This window comes from Amphibalanus amphitrite, unplaced genomic scaffold (assembly GCF_019059575.1).
Source record: "Amphibalanus amphitrite isolate SeventyFive unplaced genomic scaffold, NRLGWU_Aamphi_draft 000063F_arrow, whole genome shotgun sequence".
NCBI lineage: Eukaryota > Metazoa > Arthropoda > Thecostraca > Balanomorpha > Balanidae > Amphibalanus > Amphibalanus amphitrite.
The window spans coordinates 836,825-862,717 of record NW_024881559.1 but is presented as its reverse complement, the minus strand read 5'-3'; the positions used below and the strand labels follow the sequence as shown (position 1 = coordinate 862,717).

General features: G+C 53.6%; 3 protein-coding genes across 16 annotated transcripts in view; 2 read left to right on the top strand and 1 right to left on the bottom strand.

Annotated features, from left to right (window-relative positions):
* Positions 1–683: 683 nt before the first annotated feature.
* On the top strand, positions 684–9,136 carry LOC122378691 (superoxide dismutase [Cu-Zn] B-like). The gene is made up of 5 exons (XM_043360068.1): positions 684–1,247; positions 3,808–4,003; positions 4,344–4,458; positions 6,055–6,149; positions 6,472–9,136. The coding sequence occupies exons 1-5, from the start codon at positions 1,222–1,224 to the stop codon at positions 6,676–6,678; spliced, it is 639 nt and encodes a 212-aa protein (XP_043216003.1). The 5' UTR covers positions 684–1,221; the 3' UTR covers positions 6,679–9,136.
* Positions 7,708–20,564, bottom strand: LOC122378687 (coiled-coil domain-containing protein 92-like). Of its 8 annotated transcripts, none has more exons than XM_043360044.1 (5): positions 19,484–19,636; positions 11,492–11,656; positions 10,955–11,130; positions 10,018–10,478; positions 7,708–9,964 (listed from the first exon to the last, which is right to left on the bottom strand). In XM_043360044.1, coding segments are annotated over exons 2-5 (768 nt in total). In that variant the 5' UTR covers positions 11,622–11,656; positions 19,484–19,636; the 3' UTR covers positions 7,708–9,963. The 8 variants fall into 8 exon arrangements, with proteins under 8 accessions (XP_043215979.1, XP_043215980.1, XP_043215981.1 ...); XM_043360045.1 differs by having other exon boundaries at positions 19,454–19,484; XM_043360046.1 differs by lacking the exon at positions 19,484–19,636 and adding an exon at positions 20,426–20,564 and having other exon boundaries at positions 7,708–10,478.
* Positions 18,968–25,893, top strand: part of LOC122378685 (ATP-binding cassette sub-family D member 3-like) — a 47,122-nt gene continuing 40,196 nt past the window's right edge. Inside the window, exon 1 of one of the 7 annotated variants that reach the window (XM_043360039.1) lies at positions 18,968–19,021. The gene's annotated coding sequence lies outside the window, so the exon portion shown is untranslated. The other 6 variants (XM_043360030.1, XM_043360032.1, XM_043360029.1 and 3 more) reach the window with 6 other exon arrangements.

Genomic DNA, 25,893 nt, shown 5'->3' with positions numbered 1-25,893 from the left:
GTTCGTTAAGTGCGTATCGAATAGCGTAACTGTGTCCTGAGCCTACAGTAGCTTCGGTGGATTTTCGGGATGGCTGCAGCGCTCGTGGCGACGCGGGCTAATTGATGGGAATGATGGACGAAGACCGTCGGTCGGCGGTGTTGCGGTCGGCTGACGTTATCCCGGCTGGAATAACCGGGCGACACATCAGATATACCGGCTGCCTGGCGAGCCGGGGTCATTGGTTGTCGGCTAACGGCCGCCGGGTGCGTCACCGGTCACTTCCGCCATGGACCGGCCGCCGCGCGGCGCTCGACCATGCGGCCATGACGGCGACGCTCAATGCTGAGGGTATGTTGCACGTAGTGCGCTGTGCTGTGTCAGAGATTCGCTTATAGGCTGTTTTTTCAGGGTTGGAGATGTGGCAAAATATTGCAAAATGGGGAAATGCATGAGTGATAGACACGACTAACTAAGGATCGTATATTTACAGACCCGTGTCATCTTGGAATTTGCCAAGTTACCGTACTTTGTCAACAGTTGCTTGTTAACGTTAGTCGCGTCTTTCTGCGTCCGACCATGGTATTTCGCAAATAGTATTACTTTTACAGGCTCCGTTTGCGGAACAACCTCAGCTTCAGTGTGTGTATCAATAGTGCCTATTTAATTGGCTTCATCTGCGACTTCCCCAAGGCTATGTCGCGTGACGTTGATTTATTGCCTTTGTCCGGAAGCCCAAGGAAACGTGACAAGATTTTTTTCGAAAAGAAGTGACGCTGTTGAGTTACTCGGCAAGTTCTTCGGCCTTGGTGCTCATTTTAGGCCTTCAGCGTTTGCGATGTCAATTGGTGTTGTGTTTCTCGTCCCCTCGCAGCATGTGATAGCAAACATCGATGTGGTCGTCTTGTTTTATCCAGAGCATACTTGCATAGTTTATCTGTTATCTAAATACTCTGGGTTCTCTCACCTCTCGATTTCGATTAACAATTCATAGTTTGTGCTCGCGGAACATATGACGTTTGATGGGGCCTTTGGCCCTTGCGTTCTGTGCAGGTATGCCGAGGAACTCGCCGTTTACATGTGAGCTGCGGCTGGCTGGTGGGACCGGCGCCGTGTGACCGGCCGCGGCGGGGGCGGGGGCGGGGGCGGCGGTCGCCCCGGGCGGGAGAGGAGCCGCCGCCGAGAGTCGGGCTCCGCCGGAGCCGGCCGGGGCATTGACGCGCCGCCATCGGAGCCGACAACATGCACCGGACCATCCGTAGTCTCAGGTGAGCCCAGAGCCCAGCCACTCGGAAGGCATTGGGATTTGTTTCATGTTTAATTTGTCACTAATATGCTCCCAGACTTCCAAAGCTCACCCATGACCCACCAGCTCTGTCTCGCCTTGATCTCGCGCTGCTACCTGTCTGTATCGCACCAATATCATTTCGATTATGATGTCGGATATTGCCGTCTCACAGTTTTCAGTTTCGATGTCATGTGACTGCATAATGCATAGGTATGCTACTGCATAAGCTCAAGATATGAATAGGATAGTCCTACTTGGGAATCCGCATCAGATCAATCACCGCAAATGGCTACTCCTGGTCCAAGTTCCCTTGCTGTTCGATGCGTTTTGTGAATAGACTGACACATCGGGATAGAAAAGTTCAATCGAAATTGACCCACTGTGCTGCCGGTACCGTCTCAGTTGGAAATAACCGCCACTGAAAGCACATATCCGTTCCCCAGTTGTCGTCTAAACTAAGAATTGCGCTTGAACGCGTTGAAACGTATCGTCGACAAAGTGTCGTGTCACTACGTAAAACCTGACCCTCTCGCAGGTCTTCGTCGGTTTGGCAATAATGTACATATTTCACTGTCCTTGGTTTTTATGTTCGTGGCGGAGTGAAGAATTTCGGTAATCTCCCGCCGCTTCGACAGCGCTTTTAGGACTCGGTCTCGGTTGCATCAAATAACGGTTGCAATGCGTGTACCTGATTGGAGGGTTTCTCTGGCACCCCATCCCTGAAGTTTTCATTTGTCGCTTCATGCAATCACCTGCCACTAACCGCACTGAAGTAAGATTTCTCCAAGCTTTACTGTATAAAAATTACAAAGTCCATGGATTGCACAGCAAACGACCAAACCGTTTCCTCTTCCGGATATCGCATATCAGGTCCACCATTTCGGCGACCTCACATCTGGCGATAAGGAATGTATTTCGGATCGATCTTGATGATAATCAGCTTCCCATCTTGCTTGCACGCTCAGAGAGCCGAAACGCGGTTCGGCGACCGTCGCGTCGGGGCAGGGCGGGAGCTGCAAGGTTCCTAACTACAGACGCTTTCTGCCGCAGACCGGTGTGCCATGGCTGCGGCGGTGCGTATGCAATGCGTATGGCTGCTGCCCTATTGTTAGTACCAGTGATAATAGGGATGCCTAGCAAAACAAAAGCGGCTGCCAAGGTGTCCAGAACTCATTTGAGCTGCTGACGCTGGCACTGAGTTTGACCCTTCCCCAGGGAGTGGTATGACGAGGACTGCCATTTCTCGATGCCCCGCGTAATGCTACCCTGGCATCGTCTGTATACCGACGTGCCTCCGTCTTTGTTCCGCGGGGGCGGTAATTCACGGCTCTCCTCCTCCGAGATAATGCACAGAGACGGCCGTTTGCCGGCCCACCCCTGCTCCGCAGTTCCGGGTCAGCCCGGCCCGGAGCGGCCGGGGAAGCAGCCTCAGCGCGGCGCCCGCGACCCTGACCCTGTCCTTCCCAGCGGCCTTGAACCCGCGCGTGGTCCGACAACGGACGGCCCCTGTTAGCACCGCAGCCACAGACTGGCGCCGACCCTAAACACCGGCGCTTTCCCAGGCGCCGCCGATCCGCCGCCTGCAGACAGGACGTGCATGTAGCAAAAACGTCCGCAATGGCCTTGCCAATGTCACCCCGCGGGCAGTGCTCAGGATGTGACGACTCGTTCCATGAGAAATCAGTAAGCCCTCTTGCCTCTAAACGGATCGAAGTCGAAGTAAACGATATATTTAATTTTCTTCCGTGATGGTCATGAGGGTACTGTTTAAAATCGCGTAGCAATTACGTTTACAACTACAATCAATTTTCATGACCGCACTTCATTGTTGCTTAAGGTCGATCTGGTACGAAAGGGCGATGTATCTTTCCCTCCAGGTCACACCCGGCCGAGGTGATGTCATCCTCACCCGCCGTTTATCCAGGCGTGAATAAGCGCGTCGCTCCATCACTCAGATACCATAGTGATTACGCAGTACGCACGTAAGCACCCGGCGGCTATTCCAGCCACCGGCAGCCCGATGAGTCATACGGATTAGAATACCGTCACCTCTCCGCCGCGCCGTTACGGAGTCGGCCGGGAGAGGAGCCGAGTCAGAGCGGGCCGCAGTGGCCGCCGCCGGTCCCCCGCGACCTTCCTCTGACCGGGCGGAGGCGCCGCACGTATCTCAAACTCAAAGGCACCGCTCTCGAGCCGGAACCGGTCGGAAAACACGGCCATAAACACGCGAGTCGGCACACGGCGGCTATGGATCCGAGGGGCACGGTGCGTCGGATGCCTGCATGTGATTTGTCGCCGTGCACGCTCACGCATGCACGCAATTGTTGCACGCAATCGTATGTCGGTATGGGTCTCATTCCAGTGTATTAGAGTAAAGTAGCCCGAATGATAAGCCTGCGCTGTACTGAGGGAAGAGAAAAATAACTATAAAGAACGCCACCAACGGGCGCTTACAGTGTACCTGGTGTCGGGTCTGTCCGATTCCAACCTATTACTCTACGAAGCTTCACCTCCTCACTTGACTCGTGTATACGTTTCAGCGTACTGGTGGCGGCCGCCGTGCTGCTGGCGGGGCCGACCTCCTCCGAGCGGGACGCGGTCGGGAAGCGGGTGTTCACCAGCCACCCGTCGGCGCCCAGTCAGCTCTACATCAACGAGGCGGTGGGCGACACGCGCGTGGTCACCCTGCCCGGCAAGAACAAACTGTACGAGCTGCTGCTGTACCCCACCAAACTGGTACGTACGCCGGCGGCGCGCTCACACAGTGACCTCACAGATAACGCCCGGTCGAGAGAGTGGAACCGAAAGTATAAACGGATCTCACTGACTGAACAAGCCAGATAGGGGGATATTATGAATCTGCTCCCACAGCTTTCATTGGACGTCTCATCTGACCAGACAGTGGTCAGCCTTTGATTGACATAGCACAATGCACAGACCCTTGACCATCTTCGAAACATTGTTCATTGAACACGAGCGTGAGCTTGTGCGAAATTTAACCGAGCTTTGACCGTCCACTATAAAAAGTGCAGCACGTAGATGACCCGTCATCTGATAATGTGTGTGTGTTTCACAGACGCGGAAGCCGCTGAAGGCGGTGGTGATGCTCAGCGGGGACATTGCCGGCACCCTGTACCTGACGCAGCAGAAGCCGCCGCTGGGACCGGTCGACATCGATGGATTCGTACAAGGTCAGAGACTCGGGCGCTGAGAGTTCGCTAACACCACGGCACAATGGGCTGCAGCCGAAAGACAGGTAGCGCCGTATATACGGTACGACAGGCTGCAACCGAGAGCGCGGTAAAGTCACGGGATGGGCTGCAGCTGCTGAGAGTCTGGTAACGGCACACAACCCCAGGGGATAGCGGAAAGATTGGAAACGGTTTCCCATAGTCCAGTAAAGCCACATTCGTAGGGGCTAAAGCGGAGGGCTCGGAAAATGCTAGGAACCAAGCCAGGGTGATTCAGGAACATCAATGCCACTTTAACCCGCGCACCGACGGGGGTCTGCGCCAACTTCGCACCGACGGGGGGGGGGGCGGATGACCGCCCCCCCCTGAGATCTCGAGAACGAAGCAAGATAGCGACAAGCGGTAAACGGCATCGGGTACGCACGGTCAAGATCTACAATTTTTACCAAGGTCATTTTCAGGTCAGGTCAAAGATGACGTCACAGGGGTCGAAAAAGTCAAAATGGCGGCGCTAGATATGGAGAGAGTTTTTCTCGAATAACTTTCGAATTAGTCAAGATAGGAACAAACTAAGGGCATCATCGTAATCTTCTCGTCAATCCGCATCGAATGATATATATGTTGACCTCGGAAGGTCAAGGTCAAAGGTTGACCTCAGGTCACGTGACCTCGAGGTCATCATGTATATCATTCGATGCGTCTTGACGAGCTGAACACAATGAGACCATTCACGCATCTGTATCTTGTTCCTGTACGGAGTTATTGGCCAAAAACCTTTGGTGACATTTGATGACGTCACATGACCTCACAGCTGCCCAACAACAAAACAGACCTCAAGGTAGTGAAGGTTGATCGTATATGAAGTCATGTATGGTATATGGGGCCATTCCGACCCGTTTTAGTGGTAAAAACAGGGAGTTGATTTTCCCCCATTGACTTATAATGGGGAGGTCGCGAAATTGACCTGACCTTAGGTCACCGATATCAAAATTCCGAGATATACAAATTGTAGCTACTAATGACCTAATAACATCCTGCGACTTTCAAAGGCCTCCGACATCTACTGTAGCTCTGGCACGGTGACAAAGTTGCAAAAAAGTGACTTGAGGTTGGGTCATTCAAAGTGACCTGGTGACCTGACCTTGAAAGGTAGGAGATTCAAACTTGCACACCATGTGTAAAATTGATGAGGGAATAGTCATACCAAATTTCGCGGCGCTACGCGCGGCGGTTTTTCCGCTATTTGCGAAAAACCTCAGGGGGGGGGGCGGATATCCGCCCCCCCCGTCGGTGCGCAGGTTAATCTCCTATAGAGCTGCCGCAGAAACTGGAATCCGGATGTGGCAATGAATGATGCGACAGCCAATGAAGCGGCCTGAAGCCGGTTGACTGTTCCACGCTGGGCTGAGAACTGGCTGACCGCTGGATTGTCCCACAAACTTTTTGTTTCTGACCGTTGGACTGTCCCACAGACTTCTGTTTCTGACCGCTGGACTATTCTGCAGACTCCTGGTTCTGACCGGTGGACTGTTCCACAGACTTCTGTAGCTGACTGTCCCAAACTGCCCTGGTTCTGACCGCTGGACTGTCCCACAGACTCGGAGACTAGTCTGCGCGTGGTGTTTGGCCAGTACGGAGATCTCGGAGCCGGCTGCAGTCTACAGAACCTGAACCAGTTCAACCCTTACGGCGTAAGTCACCGAGGACAGCCAACCCACCGTGGTGGGCTTAGTTCGTAAGACTGGCGTTCGGGGTGGAGGGTGCCCGAGGTCGCTAACAATTTGGCTTCCTGGGGCTTTGATGGAGTAGCATGAACCAGCATGTTGAAGCATGTTAATTCTTCGCGTGACGAAGATTGGCCATTAAGAACCGATTCTATAAGTAATATCGACTGGAAAGGCCGCCAGTGTGATTTATATGCAAGATATGCCGAGTCATGAGCTGATAGGTAGCTGTGGTGTGTAATCAGACTGCACGAAGCCCGCCGTCTGACCGCTGACCCCCGCCCGGCAGAAGAGCCACGGCAGGCACGGCGACCCGTCGCGCTCGCTCGGAGACCTCGGCTACACGGCGGTGGCGTCCAACCATTTCCGTCTGCTAGACTCTGCTGTCTCGCTGACGGGCACGCGCAGTGTGCTCGGCCGGCTGGTGCTGGTGCAGGACCGGCAGAGCGGCCGCACCGGCTGCGGCGTGGTCGGCTACGCGTCGGGCGGCGTCTGAGGGCCGCGTGGGACCGCACGGGGCCGCACGGAGGCTCGGTGGGTTGTGTCAGAGTGTGTCTGAGGGCATTATCATCCCCGGTTGGCCACGGTGTGAGGCACGTCGGACGATGTGTGACTGACGGTACGAAGTACGAACATATCGTAGGTGCGCAGAACAGAACTGACTGATGAGCGAGGACGTCTCAGAAACTCCGAGAGCATGTCTGTTCACAGAGCCCTTGTCGGAGCGCTGCTTAACCCTTGACCGCTCATAACCCTTGATGAGCGCTGACACAGTGCTAGACCAGAATAATACGGGTGGACCATTGCAATCTTATCCGGTAAAACTACCGTTTATGTGTCCACTGAGTTTTCACTTCATGTAATTTGCGGTTTTGTAGCGAGGCTAGGATGAACAATATGCAATATGCACCCTGATCAGCACTCCTGACGACGGCCATCTTTGAAACAGTCTGCTTTCTGGAGTGAACTGGGTGTGCCACTGGAGCAATACCGCATAACGTGAGATGCTGTACAAGTGTACAGTCGAGGATTTGAGTCATGGTGAACCAAGCAGGCACGCAACAGCCGCGCACTGCGCGTGTCCTTTCGGGGAACATCGATCATGCTCAAGATGTGAATGCAATCACGGTCTGTAACGAATGCCATAGCTTCGCATCAAGCCATGATAGGTGTTCGCTTGAGGCAGGTCTCATTATTATAAACCGTGTCATGAAGCGAGGCCAGAATATATAGGTCTAATAGTCGCATAAATGACTGTAAGTCTGATGACTCCTAGAAAGTGATTACTAATAACTGCACTGAAGTGCACTGAGTGATTGAAGTGATTACTAATAAACGTCATCTATACTTCATACACTCATACAGTAAGGTGTAAATACATGTGTACTTTGAAAGCGATGGTGCATCTTCAATCATTTTGAATGTTTTTTATTCTGTACTAAAGCCGTTGCACGAAGAAACTGGTGAAAAGGATTACCATATTCAGGCATCAACGGTCTAAAAGACTAGACAAAACGCGCAAAAATAGAGTTCACGATGTATTGATACGAACACGAGAATTCTTCAACCAATACTTGACATTCGCTAACAACACTCACAATAGTTAGCTCTGTAAAGTTATACTGAAATATGAAATATGTGCATATTCTAAATGAAAATAAATAGTATGGTATAGTGCTTTGATATTTTAACACCGTTACTCCATGCAATAAATAAGACATATGACCACGGACAAGAATTTTCAACAATAGTCGCAGAGCTATATTGAAATCAGCTCCAATATCACAAGCGCATGGAGAACAGTCGCAGGTTGGTGCGTTCTTTGGACGGCTGTATATATAGCCCATGGCGAGTACCAGAAATGAGACCAGTGAATAACACTGGACGAAAACAGACTCCACCCACCATCGGCCACTACGGCAATGGCAATAACACACGAGTCAGACACACGAAAACATGCACATCTCTTCACATCCGGGAAACCAGGGCTGGGCCAGGGCAGGAGCCTCTCTCAATGTCGCGCCATTTTCCTCTTAAACAAGACAGGGAAATTTAGCAAGCAACACAACGCCCAAAATACCATTCGATTTCCCTTCATCATACAACCTACAACAAGCGATTTATTAGACTATCATAGTCTGCAATATACTATTACGAACTCAAGCTAAACAAGTCGAGCAAATACATCCTCTCATCCTCGAGAACCAATCGCGAGTAAATTATGGCCGCACCACCCGACCCGTCGTTCTCAAAAGGTGTTTGTTCCTCCAAGTGTCCCAGCCGTGCTCCCAGTGAGATCAGGTGCGACTAGGTGTGTTACAGGGGTGCCTGAGTTTCTCCGGGCCGTGAGATCGAGAGTGACTAGCAGCGTGCAATCGTGTAGCAGGGGTATCACAGCGTGGGACGGACTCTATCACGGTATCACGTGCAGTGTCACCAGGGGGGGGGGGGGGAGGTACTCTGCTACGGTGCGTGCCAGGGGAACCAAAGAGGCTCTTGGAATGAGCAGGCGGGTGCCCAGAACGATAGTGAAGCGCCAGGAAGTGCAGAGAAAGGTAAAAACAGCAGCACCGGCCAGGGATCAATTCAGCTGCTCCGTATAGCTGCGGATCGACTTGGCAGGCAAAGCTCAATACCAGGCGCCGGCTAACTGACACTAACAGCTGGTACCATCGCTACCTTCGATGGTTCCTTCCATTCTAATCAGTTTCATGGAATAACACTCCCGAACTATCAAGAGCGAAGGACATACATAGGCGTACCGTACACCAGTCAGCTATTCAAGGCACTGAAGCAGCTACTTGCTCACCACCATCACATTACCAGCAGGCGAGGTGCGCTTAATGGAGCCAGAAAAGACTGTGATGCAGCGAAAATTTAACTCAGAATATAGGCGGCAACGAGCTTTACCTGATCATTCCATAGTCTTTTATCCAGGGATATTCGTATTGTCATAAAAATAGCCGCCATTTTGTTGTAAAATAACGACCTTAAACAAACACCGGTACCTAGATCATCGACAGGACAATTTTCTGAAGAATGCTGTGCAATCTGTACTTTCTGTAAGATCTGAACGCCAACAAACGTCCCATGCAAGCGAACACAAGGGACCGCTATAACGACGCCGCTAAATTGAGCTGGAACTCATCTGTCTATATTGGCAAGGATAGTGAGCATGAACGCATATCATCTTACTCGAAGCCCCAGGACTGACGGCGTGTTCAGGAATTGACATCCTCACTCACTCATCTATCGGTGCTTGGCATCCGTATCACTCGGAGGGAGGGAGCTCTGTGGCGACCTCTGTCCGACCCCCGGCCCCACACACCACGGATGGGTGCCAGCGACGGGTCGTGGACGGAGCGTAGTACTAATACTGAGCGGACCGTACCGGAGACGGTAGGTCAAACGGTCGCAGGAGGGAAAACTCCACGGACGGATACTGTGCCGAGGAGCGGCCTGGAGGGCTAGATCGTACCGGGACGGCCCACACTCCGTTGGCAGCGAGGGAATAACTATGGTCCTATCCGATGCCAATGGTTAGTGATTTAGGTTTAAACGATACAATTTGCAGTACGACATACACAGCTTGAGGACGACGTGCTCTGTCTTCACAAACCAGGAACATTCGGCTAAAGCACATTGGCTCTTACACTAGATGATAGTAAATATTGTCTATGTGCACGCAGTAGTATTCGCTAACACTCGATCGAAGTCGCCCTCGGACGCCTGAGCCGGCCGCAGCGGCGCTTACCGGTCGTCGGGCGGCGGTCGGCGGCGCTTACCGGTCGTCGGGCGGCGGTCGGCGGCGCTCAGAACGAGTTGGCGGTGGGCTCAGAACGAGTCGGCGGCGGCGCCCCGGTCGACAGCGAGCCGCAGCTGCTGGCGGATCAGCGCCCGGCCGCCGGCCACGCCCACCGACTGGTTCAGCTCGATGGGCGGCAGCGAGACGGCGGCCGAGGGCCGGCGGCCGCGGCCCACCGGACGCACCAGCGCCGCCTCCTCCTCGCTCAGCCGGCTGAGACCGGTGCCCGGCCGAGAGTCGGTGCCCGCCACCGCCGGCGGCGCCTCCGTCTGACAGGCCACCGACGCCGTGCCGACGCACAAAGAAGACGACGAGGCGTTCCGTGGCCGCGAGAGGCGGCGCAGTCGCGCGCCGGTCGCACGCGCCTCGTGCAGCTGCGCCGTCAGATGGCGGATGGCGTCATCACGCTCACTGATCTCGGCTCGCAGGTGACGCGCCGTCTGCGCGCGCGCGTCGCCCTCGTTATTCAGCTGCAGCTGCGTCCACTTCACCTGCAGAGGAAACGAGAGTCGGCGTCACACCACAGACAATTAGCACCGTCCGCTTCACCTGCGGAGCACTGCGCACGAAGACGTCACCCAATTGTTCAACCCTTGCCTTTCTCAAACAGCGCGCGCCTTCTGACTCAGGTACTCTTCAAAACGACAAATTTTGTTTTGTGTGCGTAACCACCAAAAATGTAACAGACAGGACAGAAAGTAACTAATGGTGGATAGCAGCTGTTGTAAGGCAAAAAGGTGGTTTGTGCTGAGTCAATTAGCGTGCAATTTCGTAGCAAACCAGTTTCACAATTCAGCGGACCTGAGCACCTGTACTGCAGCGTATCTCCATCGAGAATGTCCGGAAACACCTGGCCCTAGCCTGGCGACCAAAATCAGCGCTAGGGCCTGTGATAGAGGAGGTGTGTGAGAGTTACCCACCTCATACGGCTGTTTCCCCGCCCCGGCTGAGTTCCCCCGTATCTGACCTGCTGCTGCAGGGCGGCCACGGCGTCCTGCTGCTGGCGGCGCTCCGTCTCCAGTCGGTCGGCCGTCTCTGTCTGCTGTCGCAGGCGGCGCTGCAGCTCACCCAGCTGACGGCGGTGCCGCTCCTCGGCCTCAGTCACCTGCTGGGACGTCTGCGTGGCCAGCTGGAACTGCAGCTCTGCGGGAGCGCCGGCCGTACTGGACGTCAGCGGGCGGCCGGCGCGGCGGCACACAGAGGGGGTGCTCCCAGATCAGCCAACGCCGCTTCACATACACACAACGCGATAGGAGTGCTCAATGAAGATAACGATGGGTTTGTGTCAAGAAAAATGCCATTGGGATCGTACCGATCAATCTGCAGCTATTGCCCTAATGCCTCGCCACATAGATAACAATATGTTTCTATGCTATTCCGAATCTGTTGCATTTTGATCCCGCCATGATATCTCTAGTTTTCTTCGCCAGCGGAAAGACTAGCATTGATCAAACATGACCTTTAACAATACTGATCACCTGATTCCAATTAAATCGGTCCCTACCTTGGCACTGTCGTCGAAGAGAGTCAATCTCGGCATGGAGTCCACGGAGCACATTTTGATGCTGCTCTTGGAGAAAAACTAGCGCCGAATTAGAACTTTTCAGCTTCGCTTCCAAAACCGTTAGCGCCATGAGATGTGCCAGAGAAATGCATGGAGAATTTCAGTCTGAAAGGCAAAGAACAGAGGGTTAGTATAAGTGCCAGGGAGTAAGCAGTGCGTTCACATGACACCCTGTCGGCTGTCCGTTCTGGGTGGGGGAGTGCGTCTGTTCGTCGGTGGCCGCGGTAAGGTCAGCGGGTGGGAGGGCGGCGCGCTGGCCGCGGTCAGGCGCTGACCCTGTGCCGGCGGCCACTGCACACCCAGTTTGCATCAGCAGCCGGTGACACAGAGCAGAGCAACGGCCGACGGATTCGGCCGACAGCTAACGATTGTTTATTTATCTGGGCGCCAGTGACGCCCGCTGTCACATGCGGCTCACAAACCTGCCCGGCACTGGACTCGGACGGGGCACTGGACTTGGACCGAACGGACGGGGGGCAGCGGGGAGGGCGGAACCGGGTGGAAGAACTCTGTGTATCTGTCACAACAGATAGAACGTACACACAGCCCCCAGCGTTGACACTCTGTGAAGTGTTCAGAATCTGATCACCATACATTGGATGGGCCTTCTTTTGGAAACAGCAATTATGCATTAAGCAATACCTGGCTATGCGTCAGTAAGGTCTGACAACCTTTATCCCTATCAGTGTCGATCACTTCTGGGTAAGAATTCATTTGCTAGTACAATGTTGCTTGCATTCCATTGAAGAAAAAGAACTGCCCAAACTATAACTATGTACACAATGCCATCCACCTTGCAATGAAAACAAGCATGATGCCTCGTGTAGGCATGGATGGGTATTGGGTATCAATTTCAAATGTGCATTTCGATCAAACAAAATAGGAGACCACATGTGAACCAGAAGTGATAGGTACCTGTCATCTAATTGACTAAACAGAAACCAATGTGAAACATGACTCACTAACGACACGCCTCCACCGACAAACAGCTGGTACCATGTGTAGGTAGTGTCCCGAACTTCCCGACTCGTTTCTGATGCTTTCTAGCGATGTGGAACTTATAAGATCACCACTGGCCCAAAACGTCAAAACAATGAGCACATACATAACCTTATCACTTTTCTGGTGAACTTCTATGGAATTCTGACTTATTTCTTCAATTTCTTCACAACTGAGACACAATACTTTTCAGCTATATGATCATCAACCCCAATAGTCCGTACCGACGTCTCCTGTCGCGGGCCGCAGCGGGTACCGCCCAGCGCCAGCTCCTAGCCACGCCTCTGACCGTGCGAGGCGCCGCCTGAGGGCGAGGCGCCGCCCTCCGGGCAGGGGGCGCAGACAGCCAGCGGCCAGTGGTCAGCGGCGCGCCGGTTTGAGCGCCCCTGGGTCCACTGTCGCGCACTGTTTGCCGTCTCAGCGGCGGGCTGAATGGGCTCGGAAGCGGTGTCGGCGGCGGTCGGAGCGCGGCGCCGCGCAGTCATGGACGATCTGTGGAGTGAGCTCGAGCGTCTGACCAGTCTGTGTGAGCGCACCGGCGCCGAGATGGCCGCGGCCGGCGGTGTGGTGAGCGGCCCGCCGCCGGCCTACAGCCGGCCGCCGCCGCCGCAGCTGCACCGGCCGTGCGCCCCGCCGGAGGGAGCAGACGCCGCCCGGCCGGCCGGCCTCGCCCTCCTCGACTCTCTCGGAGCTCCGCAGCCACCGCAGCGCGCCGCTGAGGTGGTGTCCAGCTCACACAGCCACCAGGGCGGTCAGCCGCATCCTACAGCGGCCGGCAGCCCGTACCAGCCTCACTCCGCCGCAGGCCATCGCCCACCGCCTCCTGCCGTCAGCCAGTACCAGCCTGTGCCAGCAGTCAGCCGATATCAGCCTGCACCGGCGGTCGGCCTTTACCAGCCTGAGCCAGCCGACAATCAGCAGCCTGCGCCACCAGGTCATCACCAGCCGGCTCCTGCCGGCAGCCCATACCAGCCAGTGGCGTCAGTCAGTGGATACCAGCCTGCGCCAACGGTCAGCCAATACCACAATGTGCCTTCAGTCAGCCAACATCAGCCTGCGCAAACGGTCGGCTATCACCAGCCTGCGTCAACAGTCAGCCAATATCAGCCGCCAACAGTCACCAGCTACTACCAGCCCGTTTCAGTCGTCAATCGACAGCAGCCTGCATCAGCTCTCTGTCACCAACACTCCTCGCCAGCCGTCATGCAGCACCAGTTTGCACCAGCGGTCAGCCAGCACCAGCCGCTTCCGGCCGTCAGCCAGCACCAGACGGCCCCAGCAGTCACCCAGCATCAGGTAACGCCGCCAGCTGCCAGCCAGCAGCATTTTACACCAGTGACCAGCCAGCAGCCGCTGACGCCAGCCGGCAGTCGACAACAATTGGCGACTCCAACTCCGACGCCGACTCCACCATTAGAGTCTGCGACCGAACGGACTAGGCCGAACCGTGCCGGCCGGCTGGCGCACCTTTTCTTCGGCCGTCGTCTGGAGCAGTCGGCGGCGCCGCGGCGGGACGCCCCCGCTCCCCCGCGGCCCGAGTCGCCCGCCGCCGGCCGGCAGCAGACCGCTGGCGAGCCGCCGCCCCGCCCCGCGAGACCAGCGCGGCTCAGCGGCGCCGGCCGCGCGCCCGGCCAGCCGGAGAGGACGGCGGACCCGGCGAGCGGCGGCCGGCAGCCGGTTCAGCCCCCTGGCACCGGCCGGTCGCAGGGCGCCGACCGCTCCGACACACACAGCTGGCCGCGGCCGGCGCCGGGAGAGCCGGCGGGCGGGGAGCAGCGGCAGCCGCAGCCGCGGCCTCCCGAGAGACCGGCGCGGCGAGAGGTGCGGCAGCGCGGCCACCCGAACGGCAGCAGTGAGCCCTGGCAGCCGCGCCAGCCGCCGCCGCCGCCACCACCGCCCGACAGCCGCAAACTGCTGGAGGAGGAGCGACGCCAGCACAACGAGACGCGCCTCCAGCTGGCCGCCGTGCAGCAGCTGCTCTACCAGGAGCAGCAGCAGCTGCAACAGGAGCGGCAGCTGCTCATCCAGGAGCAGCAGCAGCACCAGCACACGCGGCAGCAGCTGGAGATGTCTCAGCAGGCGGCCGAGGCGGCGCGCCAGGCGCTGCGGCAAGCGCAGCAGCAGGTGGCCGCCAACGCCGTGCTGCGCGCCGAGTTCGTGCGCGCCTCGTCAGCGGCCGCCAGCGAGCTGGACCGGCTGCAGGAGCGGCTGCGCGAGAGGGAGATCCAGCTGGGTGAGCTGCGCGAGCAGCTGCACGCCGTGCGCAGGCTGCAGATGGCCGAGCCGCCGCCGCCGGACGAGGTCCGCGTCAGCCACCATCAGCCGGAGCATGACCGGCGCGCGGGCAGTCTGCCGGGCCGGCCGGCACCGCCTCCCCGGCCCGCCGAGGCGCTCTTCAACCAGCTGGTGCAGAACCGGTATCAGAGTGACACCCTGCCCGGACAGCCGGTCAGTTTGCGCTCATCCGAGCGAGACGCGCGTGCCATGTCCTCATCACTCAGCCATTTCGGCTCAAAGTCGTCACTGGCGCAGAGTCTCACCGGCAGCAGCAAGTCGGCCGAAAGTCACAAGGCCTTCGACAACTACTACGAGATGTCGAACGCCGACGACAAGTGCTCACTGGAGGAAACAGCGCTAAACAAACACGGCTTCGGCACCCAGCAGCAGCAGCAGAACAGCTCCGAGAAATCCAGGAAAAGCAAGACGAACATGATCCGAATGCGAGGCACCGGATGCAAGCAGAAGACATCGACAATGCGACAGATGCTCAACAAGGTGTTCGGTACAAAACAGGCCAAGAAGGCCACCTACAACCTGTCGTCGTCGCCGATTCAGAAGACGCGCTCGGAGACGGGTCTGTTCCGCGGCGGAGAGCAGCCGCGCGGCTGCAGCACGCCTCTGGCCGCGTCCGGCGCCGCGCCGCGCTCCTTCTCACTGCAGAACCTGGCCAGCTCGGGCTCGGCAGGCCGGCTGAGCTACCTGCACAGCAGCCACGAGGAGGTCTACGAGGACGTCACCGACTCAGAGTGGGAGTGTGCCACAGAGGACGAGCAGGACGGCTCGCCCATCTACATCAACATGGAGTTCCACAACGGCTGTCTGGTCCCAAAGGCTAACAAGCTGATCGGCCCAAAGATGAAGTGATCAATGAACAGCCAATGTTGATACTTGATATTGTCTTATGTGAATACAATATATTGTGTTGTTTCTAGACAAGCTAGCGGGGCAGCAGTCTAAGAATGAGACAAAATTTGATGAGATTTGGAGCCATGCTCTGCAGACTGACCAGATAAGGAAGATCATTAGGTTTGGTGAGTTTCAATCAAGTTATGAATGATTTAAACTAAAAGAATATGTACCAGAATAAGATTCCTAAGATTGAAGCAACAAAGAACACTTCCTTCACTCTCAGATGGTGTCATCCAGGCTCATAAGCTGCAAAGTTATTAGTTATATACTTTTCAACAGTCAATAAGTCTGCAGATTCTTTCAATAGCCCATAAGACAATAAATTCAATTTAAACAATGCAACATTTCCAGGATGCAAATAGCGAACCCTTGACACACAAATATGTAGGAAGTCTGCTCCCTAGGCTCAAAACGGAATAAGAACTGCACCATATTACCATTGTCACACCCAGGGATGCGGAGCCGTGGGAATTTCAGACGGCTCCGGAGAAAAAAATCGGCTCCGGCTCCGGGTGAAATGGCATGTCGGCTCTGAATCCAGCTCCGGCTCCGAGTAAAATGGTGCGGCTCCGGCGGTTTCGGCTCCGGCTCCGACTCAGTACATTCCCTATGCGATCAATTAAATACGGATGGCCAAAACAATGACCGCCACCTGATGACCGGTTCTCAGGTTCTGGGGATGCAGTAGAAGTGGGGTGGGAGGAGCAGACAGGAGGTTGTAACGTACTGTGGGACACTGGGGATACGTATTCAGCTTTTTTTCATCCACGTAATGGCCCATAACGTACCACATGTTTTACTGCCTTGTACTGTCAAACCGAACTAGGTCAATTAACTTTTTTCCTCTCCAAAAAAGGAGCTGGAGTCGCCCCCCCCCCTCTTTGACGGCTCTGGCTCCGGCAGCGGCTCCGGCTCCGGGCTATATTGTTTCACGGCTCCGGCGACCGGCTCCGGGCAAAATGTGCCGGCTCGAGCGGGTCCAGCTCCAGCTCCGGCTCCGCACCCTTGGTCACAACCATTTATCAACCTAGAAAATTGTTCATAAAATCATTTAAAAAATTAAGGTGCACTTAACTAAAAATAGCAAAACCTTATCTAACCTGAACCAACCTTACCTAACCTAACATGAAATAACAATAACGGTAGGTACCTGACTTGGTGCGGTAGTTGTAAAGCAGGCGTCACACTTGCTTTTTGCAACCACGGAGAGGCCCTATACCCACAGATGCTTTCCTATCAAATCAAACCAAACCAAACCAAACCAAACCAAACCATACCAAACCAAACCTAACCAAACCTGACCTAACCTTACTTACAACTTCCAGGTGGTGAAACACGGTGAAGAATCAATGAATGCACGTGAACTGAAATATGCAGTCAGATGTGAAGAAATTTCAACCATATCCATTACCACATTTTTCACCAAAAATTTCTTAATTTTCTACCAAAAAATTGGTATTGAATTGTGCTTTTCACAATGCTGGCCGTGCTGTGCGAGATATGTAATGGAATCGTGATCTATCCGGATGGAATTTAATTACTCTTTCTAATGAGCAGCTTCCTAAAGCTGTAGGACGCACGGTTGCAGAGATATTGTCGATATTAGTTGGGGGCTCACTTGTTTTTAACACCCTGTATATAGGTAATAGGTACGGCTCTCGCGAGATTAAGCGGTAGTTTTTGCACTTTAACATTTCCGGTTATATCTCAGAAACTAATCGATATACGATTAAGCCATTTTACACGATCGTGGCCGGCTTGTGAACCAACAAGTCGATCGCATCTTCAACACTTAAAAAGCTTAAGACGACGAGGATATAACCTGAAGTACACTAAATTTTCTAGGTGCAAAATCTACCGCTAAAACCCGCGAGACCTGTACCTCCCCTGTAGGGCAGAGCATGGCTGAGTTTGAGGAAAATGGCAAAAATGGTTGAAAGCTAAGGGCCGTTAATTTCTTTGAATGGTGGGTGAGATACAGCTCGTCGGCGCAGGAAGTTTAACATGCAATTGATGCAAACCCTATGGGCTGTTAGGAAGTAAGTGTATGCCAGTCTGCAAAGTACGGCAATTTCGACGAGATCTCTTCGGTGCGGGCTCGTTCAGCTGGTGCGGATTTGGTGCGGTGCGGTGCGGATTTGGCATGGTGCGGTGCAGATTTAGTAAAGTGCGGTACGGAATCGGCTTAGTGAAGGAAATGACAGACCTGACAAAATAGGTGAGGAAAGTCAACATTGTTGGAGCTTCGACATCACGTAATCTAGCGTGCTCTAGGGGCTAAATGAGTGTGCGGTGGTCAGAACGGCCTGCCATCAATCACGTGGGTCGCCCCCAAGTTCGCACTCTGCACTGTTGCAACATGAAACGCACCGGCCGCACCGCTCGGCTCTGTGAGGCGCTGGCGGTAGAGTGAGAGAGATGAGCATGGCCGATGAGAGGGATTCAAGATTTATACAGCTGATGGGAGGGCCAGAAAACCACCGCTCCGCCGCTTCAAGTAGTCAAATGCGATGGGTACATTCGACACAGCCAATAGGTTGCGTTAAAAGAAGCTGAGTTTGTTGCATTCTGCATTCTGCAGCATATGTGAATGAGATGCGCTTGGCTCATGTGAGGGTTTGGCGTTCTCGGTGGTAGGTAGGGCAAGCTGCGCATGGCTGATGGCAGGCCAAGTGAGGACCACCACTTTGATGCGGCTAAGTAGTCAAATCCGCTGTGAATCACTTGCCTATCAGATTTTTTGTTCCATACAGCTATGACCTGACGAGAGATGCCAAACTTGCATGCATGCAATGGGCCCACTTTTTGTCATTCATATTTCTATTTTTGTAACTGGGACTTTCACAAGTTGTCAACCCTTTTAGCTAAATGCAGTGTCGATAACCAATACCCATGGTACATCACATAATACCCTGGATGAATCGGTAAATGTCAAGTTTAAGTCCTAAGAAGAGTTCATTGATAAATTTTTCATATTTATACATTATTTGACATCCTGAATCCAAAAATGATACTCATATGTCTCGCAAATAAAAGAAAAAAACATAATCAAACCTGACCTAACCTTACCTACTTACCTATAACCTACCAACCTACAACCTACAAACCTACCCTAACCTAACCTAACCTACAAACCTACCTACCTACAACCTAAAACCTACAAACCTACAACCTAACCTAACCTAAAACCTAAAATTTTTGCTGTTTCATATTCGTATCAAAAGCGCCACAATTGTAGTTAGGACCTAAACTTGACATATACCGATGAATCACCAGGGGCAGGTATCAGATAGGGTTCTTGCATTTGAGTGACATTCTTTATGTTCTAGTTCTACGGTGCGTATTTCTCGTTTCGTTTCCATGCTACTGTGACGGCAAGTGAGGTCAGTGCGGTCAACTGGTCACCTGCGAGGGTTCGGTGCGGCTTTTTACGTTCTCTCAGCCAGCTTTGGTGCACATTTTCCGGCTCTGTTTGAAGGATTGGTACAGATTTTGAACTTGGGCCAGTGCGCATCGTCGACCTCCAAGCCATACCAATACTTTGCAGGCTGGAGACTTGGAGTGTATTGGTATGCCGCGGAGCAGCCACCATACAAGGCGTAATAGAACAAGAAAAAAGTTCAAAACTTGGACTCCGGGTGATCAATTGATGGTAAAAATGTTCCCGACCTATTATAGAATCTTAATCCCACAAAAAAAGCAATATTTGTATACACTATATCGATAAAATAACCGTCCACTTACGCCAATCGCAACGTAAATTGTCGAGATAATCTGAGTGCTGTTCAGTCACTACTTTCTTTTGTCAGCATGCTGCCGTTTCTCGGCTTTTGATTGGTGAAATTTTCGTAGTCTCTGCTATGAACCAATGAAATGCCGACAAACGGCAGCAAAAGTCGGCCGCCTACTAATAAAATAAACAGTAAAAAAAGTTGCTTAGAATCACGACCTTTTTAAATTGTTTACAAAAATGACGCCATTAGCTAATAAAATAGCGAATCTTGAATTTGGGGCAAACGTCTCCTTGAACTTTGAAGTGTCAGACATCGATGCAACTTTCCCGTTTTTTTTAATAAAAGAGGAACAAGTCAACATTTTTTCACATTCAGGAGAAAATATTACTTTTAAATGCATATCGGCAAATGGGAAATTGAAATCCTTGAAATCTTCGTATTTTTTTAATTTAGAGAAACTTTTGGGGTTTGCATGGTTGATTTCTTTGGATATGATCTCTGCAAGGTCAGAAATTGCCTGCGCATCGGACCTTTCCAATATCTCTCCTTTTGAGTATTAATGACGTTATATATATGCAGATGATGATATTCAACAATATATTAAAATGATAGAAAGTTGAAGCAGAAATTGTAACGGAAACGACGAAAACGGCGCGGTAGGTTAGGTCTAGGTGGTGACGGCGGTGAGAGGAGTGTAAAGGCGGCCGCACACTAGGCCATTCGGCGGGCGACATTCCGCAAAAACGCAATTCCGTGGCGACATTACGCTTTCGTGGACGCCGAATCAGCTGCCGAAACGACAAAATTATCAGCCGACCGCTGCCAGCCAGCTGTCCGCGGGTAGAGTGCGCATGCGCGCGAACAGCCGCGGAGTTGCGGAAAAAGCTGGACCGGTTCAGCTTATTCCGCGGCAACGCCGCGGACACCCGAAATTGTGGAACTTGAAACTCACCAACTATTGATGGAGCAGCCGAGAAATAGACTTCACTTGATAAAAAATCGTAGCGGCACTTCTTTCCCCATATTAAATGGTTTTTATACACTTCATTGGTTATTCAAATAATGGGTTACTATGTGCCTCTCCACAATTGTCTTTAGGTTTCTTGCATTTGTCGACAAACACGGTTGTTTACATTAATCACGAGCTTTATTTTTTGCAACTTCCTGCAGAAATTATGTCAAATTAATAGATAGGTATTCAAAACTTTATTGTACAGAAATATAGCATAATCGCATTAAATAAGCAAATATTGTATTTACTTAAATGTATTTAGTTTGCATTCGTTTATATTTATCATAAAATGTTTCACATAAAGTTCCTGAAAATACTAAGTAGAAAATCGCACCGCCGAATGGTCCTGTAAACACGTTTATATACTTAGCTTCAAATTCAAATTCAGATTCCAAATTCATATTCGATGGAAAAAATGATAAAAACGGACCCCTTAGAATCTCACCAAATTTACACCAGCCACTCAGCATGACCTGGTCATCACAGAATAAAATTATCTAAGCTCGGCAAGCCCTGGGGGCTGAGATATCAGGGGTCAAAGTTCAAGGTCATTGAGGGCGGACCCCTCAGAATTACCTCAAAATTTGCACACAGATGCAAGTTGACCTGCTGAGCACGATGGGCATAAAATCTAAGCCCGGCAAGCCCTGACCTGGAAGTTAGGTCAGGTCAAAGTTTGCAGCCACGTGGAGGTCACGTGACCCTTTTACAGCGGACCCCTCAGATTTTAATGAAATTTTGTCAGCTAATGCATCTAGACACCCTTATTAATATCCTAAATTATCTAAGTTCGGCAAGCTCTGGGGGCTGAGATATCAGGGGTCAAAGGTCAAGGTCATTTGAGAGCGGACCCCTTCAATTTTTGTCAAAATTCAAATCACCCCTCAACTTTGTCTTCTGAATTTAATGGTAAAATTTTCTAAGCTCGGCAAGCCTTAGAAAAGCCAGAATGAGTATTTAGAAAAACGAGCATTTGTTTTCCAATATGGCTGACAGGTAGGTATTGTGGCGCATCAATGACATAATTGACGCGTGTAAATAGGCACCGCGCCATATTCATTTTATTTTGTAGTGTAGGCCCATGGGTTCCATGGTGTAGGTAAGGGTAAATCTTGGGTAAGGGTATATAGGGCCTTGAGTGTAGGTATATACATATAACATATTGATATAACATGCTGTGGTGTGTAAGTTAAGGTGAAGGTGATATGTGTGTGATCCATGGAATGGGCGTGGCTTCAGAATCAGGGTTATCAGCCACAATTCTTAGAATGAGTTTTTATGCTAGCTGATTATTATAGGTACTTTTGAAAATTGAAACCTATGCATACCTATGACCTATCTGAGGGCTGTTCACGGGCCCTGTGTGCAGTCGGACCATACACAAGCTCTAAGCTCTGCCCACTGCGTCCCTAAGCCATTCTTCCGTCACCACACACAGCAACCGCTGTCACTGTGGTCGGTCGGGACTGGCCACAGGCCGTCCACCGCATGGCATGCAGCTGTGACATCAGAACCGGTTACCCTTCCCCTACCCCTAAGCTTGCTGTACATACCACACACAATGAACTCAGCAGTTTACGATGCCCGCGAACACCCCTCTGTATTCAGTTGCAGGAAGGCTCCTATGTGCAGACTATCCAATTTTGGAACTGTACTCAAGGCTATTGTCACAAGGTATGCATGCCACATGCTACACCAGATGTTCGTCTACAATCTTTCTCCACCCAATGTATTCTCATCGTCATCTGGAATGGCCTCGCAGAAAATGTTGCGACCGCACCTGACCTAACTAGCTTTAAGAGGGCCTAGGGTGATGTGACATATAACAAACTGTACCAGCCCGCAAAGTAGGTAGTTGATAAAGATGAGCAGCTTTTGTCAAATAATCTTGATTCACACATAATTTTTGTATGAGTTTTTCTTATGGATGCTGTAACTCCAGGTGTTATGTAACCCCTGCCTTCCTCTGCTCACTGACTGCCTCTCACTGCCTCTCACTGCCTCCCACCGGCTCTCACCGCCTCTCACTTCCTCCTGCCCTGCCTCTGACTGCCTGCCTCTGCTCACTGACTGCCTCTACTGCCTCTCACCGCCTCTCACTGCCTCTCATTGCCTCTAACTTCCTCTCACTGCCTCTCACTGCATGTCACTGCCTCTCACCGCCTCTCGCCGCCTCTCACCTCTTCTCACTGCCTCCTTCCCTGCCTCTGACTACCTGCCTCTGCTCACTGACTTCCTCTCACCGCCTCTCACCGCCCCTCACCGCCTCTCATCGCCACTCACCACCTCTCACTGCCTCTCACTGCTTCTCACCGCCTCTCACTGCCTCTCACTGCATGTCACTACCTCCCACCACCTCTCGCCGCCTCTCACCGCCTCTCACTGCCTCCTGCCCTGCCTCTGACTGCCTGCCTCTGCTCACTGACTGCCTCTCACCGCCTCTCACTACCTCTCACCGCCTCTCATTGCCTCTAACTTCCTCTCACTGCCTCTCACCACCTCTCGCCGCCTCTCACTGCCTCTCACCACCTCTCACTGCCTCTCACTGCCTCCTTCCCTGCCTCTGACTGCCTGCCTCTGCTCACTGACTTCCTCTCACCGCCTCTCACTGCCTCTCGCCGCCTCTCACTGCATGTCACAGCCTCTCACCGCCTCCCACCGCCTCCCACCGCTTCCAACCGCCTCTCACCGCCTCTCATTGTCTCACTGCCTCTCACCGCCTCTCACTGCCTCTCACTGCCTCTTACTTCCTCTCACCGCCTCTCACCGCCTCTCATTGTCTCTCACTGCCTCTCACCGCCTCTCACTGCATGTCACTGCCTCTCACCACCTCTCGCCGCCTCTCACTGCCTCCTGCCCTGCCTCTGACTGCCTACCTCTGCTCAGTGACTGCCTCTCACCGCCTCTACTGCCTCTCACCGCATGTCACTACCTCTCACCACCTCTCGCCGCCTTTCACTGCCTCTCACCGCCTCTCACTGCCTCCTGTCCTGCCTCTGACTGCCTGCCTCTGCTCACTGACTGCCTCTCACCGCCTCTACTGCCTCTCACCGCCTCTTACTGCATGTCACAACCTCTCATCGCCTCCCACTGCCTCTCACCGCCTCTCACCGCCTCTCACTGCATGTCACTGCCTCTCACCACCTCTCTGTAGTAAACTCCTTACGTCCACATTGCCGTTGTATTGCCAGCTGCCTCCGTCGCGCGCCGGCCCAGACTGGCCGGGGGTCGTACGTGACCCACCTTTTATTCAACAGGCTACGAAACGTCTAGAACACGCCCAAAACGAGTGCGAACTTGCACAGCAGCGACGTGGTGACGGAAGGCGCCAGCTTGGCGGCCTACGTGCCTTAAATGACATATCTTAAATTTACAATTGCGCTGCGCGTGCCGCCGGCCGTCTCCTCCCGGCCCCGCCCCGCACAATGCCATATAACTCATCCCGAGCCTGGACGGGGCGGCGGCGGCGCCGCAGTGGCACGGCGGCCACAAGATTCTAATACACTCTCACTGCCTCTCACTGCATGTCACTACCTCTCACCACCTCTCGCCGCCTCTCACTGCCTCTCACCGCCAATCACTGCCTCCTGCCCTGCTTCTGACTGCCTGAATCTGCTCACTGACTGCCTCTCACCGCCTCTACTGCCTCTCACTGTCTCTCACCGCCTCTCACTGCCTCTCACTGCATGTCACTGCCTCTCGCCGCCTCTCTCTGCCTCTCGCCGCCTCTCACTGCCTCTCACCTCTTCTCACTGCCTCCTTCCCTGCCTCTGACTGCCTGCCTCTGCTCACTGACTTCCTCTCAACGCCTCTCACTGCCTCTCGCCGCCTCTCACTGCATTTCACAGCCTCTCACCGCCTCCCACCGCCTCCCACCGCTTCCAACCGCCTCTCACCGCCTCTCATTGTCTCACTGCCTCTCACCGCCTCTCACTGCCTCTCACTGCCTCTTACATCCTCTCACCGCCTCTCACCGCCTCTCATTGTCTCTCACTGCCTTTCACCGCCTCTCACTGCATGTCACTGCCTCTCACCACCTCTCGCCGCCTCTCACTGCCTCTCACCACCTCTCACTGCCTCTCACTGCCTCCTGCCCTGCCTCTGACTGCCTACCTCTGCTCAGTGACTGCCTCTCATCGCCTCTACTGCCTCTCACCGCATGTCACTACCTCTCACCGCATGTCACTACCTCTCACCACCTCTCGCCGCCTCTCACCGCCTCTCACCGCCTCTCACTGCATGTCACTGCCTCTCACCACCTCTCACTGCCTCTCACTGCATGTCACTACCTCTCACCACCTCTCGCCGCCTCTCACTGCCTCTCACCGCCTCTCACTGCCTCCTGCCCTGCTTCTGATTGCCTGAATCTGCTCACTGACTGCCTCTCACCGCCTCTACTGCCTCTCACCGCCTCTACTGCCTCTCACCGCCTCTCACTGCCTCTCACTGCATGTCACTGCCTCTCACCACCTCTCGCCGCCTCTCACTGCCTCTCACTGCCTCCTGCCCTGCCTCTGACTGCCTACCTCTGCTCAGTGACTGCCTCTCATCGCCTCTACTGCCTCTCACCGCATGTCACTACCTCTCACCACCTCTCGCCGCCTCTCACTGCCTCCTGTCCTGCCTCTGACTGCCTGCCTCTGCTCACTGACTGCCTCTCACCGCCTCTACTGCCTCTCACCGCCTCTTACTGCATGTCACAACCTCTCATCGCCTCCCACTGCCTCTCACCGCCTCTCACCGCCTCTCACTGCATGTCACTGCCTCTCACCACCTCTCACTGCCTCTCACTGCCTCCTTCCCTGCCTCTGACTGCCTACCTCTGCTCACTGACTCTCATCGCCTCTACTGCCTCTCACTGCCTCTTACTTCCTCTCACCGCCTCTCACCGCCTCTCATTGTCTCTCACTGCCTCTCACCGCCTCTCACTGCCTCTCACCGCCTCTCACTGCCTCCTGCCCTGCCTCTGACTGCCTGGCTCTGCTCACTGACTGCCTCTCACCGCTTCTACTGCCTCTCACTGCCTCTCGCCGCCTCTCACTGCCTCTCACTGCCTCTAACTTCCTCTCACTGCCTCTAACTTCTTCTCACTGCCTCTCACTGCTTCTCACCGCCTCTCACTGCATGTCACTACCTCTCACCACCTCTCGCCGCCTCTCACTGCCTCTGACCGCCTCTCACTGCCTCCTGCCCTGCCTCTGACTGCCTGCCTCTGCTCACTGACTGCCTCTCGCCGCCTCTACTACCTCTCACCACCTCTCACTGCCTCTCACCGCCTCTCACTGCCTCATGCCCTGCCTCTGACTGCCTGGCTCTGCTCACTGACTGCCTCTCACCGCTTCTACTGCCTCTCACTGCCTCTCACCGCCTCTCACTGCCTCTCACTGCATGTCACTACCTCTCACCAC